Source organism: Athene cunicularia (assembly GCF_003259725.1).
Source record: "Athene cunicularia isolate RWA chromosome 26 unlocalized genomic scaffold, athCun1 chr26_part2, whole genome shotgun sequence".
NCBI lineage: Eukaryota > Metazoa > Chordata > Aves > Strigiformes > Strigidae > Athene > Athene cunicularia.
The window spans coordinates 1939986-1946893 of record NW_020799137.1 but is presented as its reverse complement, the minus strand read 5'-3'; the positions used below and the strand labels follow the sequence as shown (position 1 = coordinate 1946893).

Sequence of the window (6908 nt, the reverse complement as noted above, 5' to 3'; positions counted from 1 at the left end):
GCCCGCCAGTCCATTCTCTCACCCCTCACCTGAGGAGGTGGTCTGGCTGTTTGAGGGCATCCTGAGTCCAAGATGAGTGTGCAGGGGACATGCCACACGGTGCCCAGTGCCGGACCTTGGGCAACCTTAGTGCCACCTGCTCAGGCAGGGTCTGGGAGAGCTCAAGTGGGAAGACCTGAGCTCAGCAACCCATCCCTAGTGCCAAGCCATGGGCAGCCTTTGTTCAGCTCGTTCTGGGGGTGTGTTGGGGGGGATGTTGGGGATGCTGGGTGGATGTCGGGGATGTTGCAGATGCTGGGTGGATGTTGGGGATGTTGCGGATGCTGGGCTGTCCAGCCTGGTAGCTGTCTCATCTCAGCGGAGCTTGGCAGACGCCCCAGGTGCGGGGGGGTGTGGGGGTGTGGGGGGGTGACCAGCAGAGGGCCCGGCGCTGCCGCTCCCCAGCGCGGCTTTTATTTTGCCCAGAGCTCTCCGGAGAGCCCAGAGCAGCGGCCGGAGTCGGACAGAGCGGCTGCTCCTCCAGACGGCTCCCTCGCTGCCTGCAGCCCCGGCGTCCCTGTGATCGGGGCTGCCCTGTCTCCCAGCAGACGCTTTCTCCGGAGGGTGCGGAGGGGACGATGCCTTTGCCGCCGCCGCCGCTTGTCCTCTTGCTGCTGATGCTGCTGGCACCGGGGGCTGCGGCGATGCGAGGCAGGGCTGGGCAGCCTGGGGAAGGCAGCACCCACCGTGGCCAGGGTGCAGATGGAAGTAGGACTCTGCTGACGATTTCCCGGGACAGTCCAGAGGTCCAGGTGATGAAGGAGAGGCTGCGCCGGGGGACGGAGGAGGACTCCAAGTCAGTGCAGCAGTACGTGCCGGGAGTGCGGGTGGAGTTCCCACGGCCCCTCAACTCCGCCAGCCTGCACCCCACCAAGGCCCTGCTGCCATCCAGCACGGACCCATCTGAGCAGCAACAAGGAGTCCCCACGGACGGGGAGGGGGCAGAGCCCCGAGCTAACCTCACCACTGTGTCCGACAAGCGGCTGCAAATCCAGAACCCCTTGTACCCGGTGACGGAAAACTCCTACAGTGCCTACGCTGTGATGTTTCTGTCTCTCATCGTTTTTGCAGTGGGCATAATCGGAAACCTCTCTGTGATGTGCATTGTGTGGCACAATTACTACATGAAGAGTGCCTGGAACTCCATCCTGGCCAGCCTGGCTTTCTGGGACTTCCTTATCCTCTTTTTCTGCCTGCCCGTGGTCATCTTCAACGAGATCACCAAGAAGAGGCTGCTGGGGGACGTGTCCTGTCGCATTGTGCCCTTTATGGAGGTAAGGGGCTGCACAGGGCCCTGGAGGGCTCAAGGACTTGTGTCCCCTCTGCCCTCTTGCTCTGGGGACAGTCCATGCTGCTGGTGGCCTGGCACAAGGGCTGTGTGCCAGAGAACCCAATTGCGTGGCACAGCAAGGAGCCAAGGGATGGTCTCAATACTGACCTTCCCTTTCCTTCGGCCTCAGGCCATTCCTCAGGCTCTGTAGCCAGCACCGTCAGGGCTGGGAAGATGCCATGAAACCTTCCTTTGTCCAGCCAGCATGGTGGCTTCTGTCCATGGGGTCCCTCTGTCTGTCTGTCCCTGTCCCAGCCTGACACCCCACAGCCTGTGGGCTCAGCCCCACATGGTGCTGGCCCGGTGCTGGCTGTGGTGGACTACTGAGGATGGCCCCAGGGCAGGGGGCTGCAGGTGGGGCAGTAATGGGGCGGGAGAGACCTAGAATTAGGTTTGGTAACCTGAGATCTTTGATTGTCCTCAAGCCTCATATGTGATGGGTTGGCCACATTCAGGGTGAGCTGTAGACCCACTGAGAAGGCTACAGGGGCTGTGGTGATGGGAGGCAGAATGAGCAAAAATGCCCCAGATGGTGTGATTTTGCATGGTCCTACTCTTGCACTGAAAACAAACCTTCACTGTGGGGCATGTCCCATGCTGCAGGGACAGCTGGGATTCACTGGTCCCCTCCATGCTCACGTATGACAAACAGACCCAGCCTGCCTGTGTGTGTTCTCTGGGGCTCCAAAACCCAGTTTATTGAAGAAAGGTGCAAACACAAGGTTGGAAGAGATTGGATACACTGTCAGGTCCACCCCCTCAGGCTTGGTCAGGCCAGACAGGGTTCAAAATCTGCCCATCCCATGGAGTGTCTACTCCCATTAGACAAGACATAGAAAAACCAGCTGCAAGCTGAGGCCATGGCTTATGCTGGAGGGTCCCAGGGCTGCTACCCTCATTCTTCCTAAACCTGATCAGGATGTGTGAGAGCACTGACACCCCTTGGCACCCATGCCCAGGCCAGCCCTGCCTTCCCAGGACTGTCACCGGCTGAGATATGACCTGGCCTTCAGTCATCATCAGTCTGGTCTGTGCCCATCACCAGGACTCGAGCCTGATCAGAGAAATAACAGCTGGAGGGAAGAGAGAGCAGGCCTTGGCACTCAGACAGGGAAAGCTTGTGGCTGCAGGGGCCTCAGTAATTACAGGCAAAGAAATGACCCCAAGACATTGACATATCCCACCACAATCCCCTCCCCAACATCCCCCTCCCTGGTCCAGCTTCTGCTGGAGAGTGGGGCCCAGGGCTCTGGGGTGGAGGACCTGGCTGCATATCACTCCCTGTGTGGCTGGAATATCCTCTCTTGCTTCACCTGACAGCAGCTGCAGGTTGGGGTGAATCCAGCAGAGGCTAGAGGGGAGTAGACATGGGTCTGGATGGGCTGGCACAGCCCCACTGCCAGGGCTGTGAGGTGAGCAGGTCTGAGGCCACCGCTGCAGCAGTGGTCCCAGTCTGTCCTGCTGCTCCCCAGTGCCAGTGCCCTTGTGCAGGGTCTGCGGAGGCACAGGGGCTCTGGGACATTCGTGGGCAGCTTGGCTGTGCACGCCCCTAGCAGGGGACCCTGGCAATTCCACTGGGTTGTTTGGGTGCAGGCCTGGGGTGATGGACCTGCACCCACAGCCCTAAACCTGCAAGTTCCAGATCAGTACAACAATGGGGTGTTTGGTGGAGAAGTGCAGCCCCCGCCTCTCTGCACTGTCACCCCTGCTCAGCAAGCACCTCTTCATTTCTGGAGATCTCCCACCCCAGCCTCTTACTAAATGCAGTGAGTGCCCCATCCCTATCCTCCCCCTCAGGCCCCTGATGTCACAGCCGAATTGAAGGAGGACTCAGAGAGGGGCAGGAATATGGACCCGTATTTGCCCAGGCAGGCAGGGTCAGCACCCCGGGTAAGGATGGGAAGGGTGATGTCCTCAAACCAGAACCCTTCCTGAGAAGAATCTTCCACGACCTGAGTTGCTTATGGGGTCCCTGGCCATGTCCCTGTGGGTGGCACCTCCAGATACAGGGATTGAACAGCACCAGGGTGCCCCTGAGACAGCTCAGTCCCTGAAGGAGGCAGGAAGGATGGTGGGATGTTGGGGCTGCTTGAAGGATGGGCATGGCACAGCCCTGGGGAGTCACAGTCCTGTTGAGGTCCACCCAGGAGGCTACTCCTTCTCTGCCACCCCAGCTACCAGTCCTACCCTGCCCTCCTGCCTCTGGCCCCCAGAGCAAGGGCAGAAATGGGCTTCAGAGCTTCTCTGTTCACCTGGGACCCAGCACCTGCCTGGGTAGGAGAGCCTGGCCAGGCCAGAGCTAAATCCCCAGCCCAGGGTCAGCCATGAGAGAGGAAATCAGTCTGCAGTCCAGCAGTTCATGTCCAACCTTTCAGGATGGGACTGTGCAAGCATTTCAGGCTGCTGCATGAACTCTGTAAGGAGCAAACCTTCTGTCCTCCACTTTGTAGCGACTCAAATGCCCTGCGGGGGGGCACAAAGCCAGGTTTCTGGAGCAGAGCTGGCTACATGGGCTCCTGGTGACAGGCGGTATGCAGGGATGTGCCTGGGGTGACCAGTGGCACCAGCTGCATCCCTGCCAGGGCACTGGGGAGGATGCTCTGCCATGTCCGAGTTACACGCCAGGACTGAGGGGACCGGGAGAAACAAAAGAGCCTGTGGGAGGGTGTAGGGGGAGAGGAAAGGCAGCAACACAGCAGCACTGGGATGGCTGCAGCTGCCAGCCAGGGAGCCGGGCAAGTGTGCTTGGTGCTGACTGTGGGGCAGAGCAAGGGTTCTGAATGCTCAGGGTGGCTCTGGGCATTGGGCTGAGGAGCTGGGACATGAGCAGGGTGTTGGGTGGTGGGGATGGGTGCAGGGTGGTGCCCCGATGTTGTGGCCAGGGGGATGCTGCTGTGCATAACCAAATGGTGATGCTGGTGCTTGGCATCAGTGTTGGCCATGAGCTGCTGAAGGGGCCAACCCAGGACCACTGGAAAAGGTGGGGGTAGGGGCAGGGGGGGCAGCGCCAGGCCTGTTTCGGGCTGCTATCCAGCCATCCTGCAGAGCCCTGGGTGGTTTCCTGAGTGCTGGGAAGGTCCTTCAGCACAGGGTGACATTTGATGGCTTTGTGAGGCCAGGAACGGCCACAGGGCTGGGGGGCACCAGCATGTGACTCTGCCATTTTTCTGGCCAAGGGCTGTGGGACTTGGCTCTGAGCAAAGCTGCAGCTCTGGGGCTGGGACTGTGAATGCTGATTGTGACCTCCGGTGCCTTACCAGCCCTCCCAGAGCCATCGTGATTCCTCTGCCTCCTTTGGCCTCTTCTCTTTGGCAAAGGGGATGTTTTTCCTGCCATATTCAATGCAGCGGAAATTGCCCCAAGCTGATTTGTGACAACGGTGTCTTTAACTCATTTGCCCTGTCCAGGAAGCAGCAACTCTGCAGAGCAGGGCAGGGACAAGCCAGCCTGGGGCAGCTTGTGGGGGGCTTGGGGACCCTGGGAAGGTGTTGGTGGGTGTGATGGTCCCTCTTCAGAACAGAGGAAGAGCATGATGGACATTTTTGCTATTCCCACCCCAGCTGGACAGACAGACATCCACCAAAGCTTCTCCCTTCTGCAGAAAAGGGAGCTGGGTAGGGACAAACAGGTCAAGGGACATTTTTATCCACTGCCCTCTCAGGAGTCACAGAAAAGTGGCTCTAAAGCTGGGATGCAGCCACAGGTTGTGACCTCCCTACAGCCTTGGAGGGTCTCAAGCTGTGGTCTTGGCTAGCCAGGGGTTTGCCACCAGCCTGGTGAAGTCAAGCCCCCTGGGATGACCCTGCAGCACGGCCACTTGTTCTGCATCCCCCCTCACCAGGTATCATCACTGGGAGTCACCACCTTCAGCCTCTGTGCCCTGGGCATCGACAGGTTCCACGCAGCCACCAGCCCCCAGGCCAGTGCCCGGCCCATCGAGCAGTGTCAGTCCATCATCGCCAAGCTGGCAGTCATCTGGGTGGGCTCCATGACGCTGTCGGTGCCAGAGATCCTGCTCTGGCAGCTGGTGCAGGACACGTCACCCGTGTCCGGCATAGTGACAGAGTATTGCACCATGAAGCCCTCGTCCAACCTGCCTGAGTCTGTCTACTCACTGGTGCTTACCTATCAAAATGCCCGGATGTGGTGGTACTTTGGTTGCTACTTCTGCTTGCCCATCCTCTTCACCGTGAGCTGCCAGCTGGTGACCCGGAGGATCAGCGGCACCGAGAAGAAGAGCGAGTGCCGTGGGACCAAGCACAGCCAGTGTGAGAGTCACTTGAACTGCACCATCATCGGGCTGACCATTATCTACGGGCTCTGCACCACCCCGGAGAATGTCTGCAACATCGTGGTGGCCTATATGTCCCCTGACATGTCCAAGCAGACCTTGGACCTGCTCAACCTCATCAACCAGTTCTTCCTGTTCTTCAAATGCTCGGTGACGCCCATCCTGCTCCTGTGCCTCTGCAGACCCCTGGGCCAGGCCTTCATGGACTGCTGCTGCTGCTGCTGTGAGGGCTGCGGCCCCGACACTGCCTCCAGTGAGGGCAGCGCCGACAGCAAGCTCAAAACGGAGATGTCCTCCTCCATCTTCTTTGACAAGCCCCGGGAGTCCCCTCCACCCCTCCTGGCCCTTGGCACACCTTGCTAAGTGCCACCAGGGAGCTGTAGAGATCGTTCCACCGCCTCCTCCCAAGACCAAACGTTTTGCCATTAGTGCCTGTGTCTGGACATGGAGCAAGCAGAAGAGACAGCTCAGGGGGCTGTGCCATGGGCTTCAAACCCCACCATGGGCAAGTGGGGCTTGAAATCCCAGTCCCCATGGCTACATTGGCAGCCTTCTTGCCTCTGCCCAAAGGCCAGCAAGGACATCAGCACCCTCCCATCCTGGCTGCCTGGCCAGGCTCAGAGGGGTTGCTGCTCTGGAGATGGAGTTGTGCCAGAAAGGTCCCATCTGAAACTAGAGGGCTTCCATGGTGGCTTGCAGATGACATAGAAAACACAAACTGCTCTTGTCCTGTCCTGACCCCTCCTGCCAGCCCCCTCCACAGTAGAAGGTCCAAGTGATTATATCCCACCAGATCCAAGCAGTGCCCTGTAAGAAAGAGCTCAATAAACCAGTAACCTAGAGCACGTCGCACACGCAGCCATCCAGCACCGCCGAGCAGAGCCCTGGGGAGCCAGCATCTGGGGTTGGATGGCTCTTTCCTTTTAAAACATGGGGGCTCTGGGGTGGGCATGGGCAGCTGGGTGGGCATGAGGGCAGGAAAGCAGCCGTGCCAGGTCAGGCAGCACCTAAGGGAGGTGGGGAACGGTCCCCAGTCCTTCTGCCCTGTTCCCCCTGGGGTGGTGCCGAGCGAGCTGGTGCTGAGCCTGCCCCTGGGAGGGTCTGGGCTTGGGGTGGTTTGCAGGACTCAAACTGGTCCCAGCCAGCCCGGCCCAGCACTAGGCTGAGGTGCTCTGCACCCTACAGGACCACGGTGCTGCTGTGCAGTGCTGGGGGTGCCCACGTGGGACCACCACCCCCAGCACCCCC

The 6908-nt window shown here is 59.7% G+C and overlaps 1 protein-coding gene across 1 annotated transcript; it reads left to right on the top strand.

Moving 5' to 3' along the window:
- The first annotated feature begins 454 nt into the window (after positions 1-454).
- Positions 455-6502, top strand: GPR37L1 (G protein-coupled receptor 37 like 1). Its single transcript, XM_026864391.1, has 2 exons — positions 455-1313; positions 5211-6502. Exons 1-2 carry the CDS (start codon positions 618-620, stop codon positions 6021-6023), a joined length of 1509 nt encoding a protein of 502 aa, XP_026720192.1. The 5' UTR covers positions 455-617; the 3' UTR covers positions 6024-6502.
- The last annotated feature ends 406 nt before the right edge of the window (positions 6503-6908 follow it).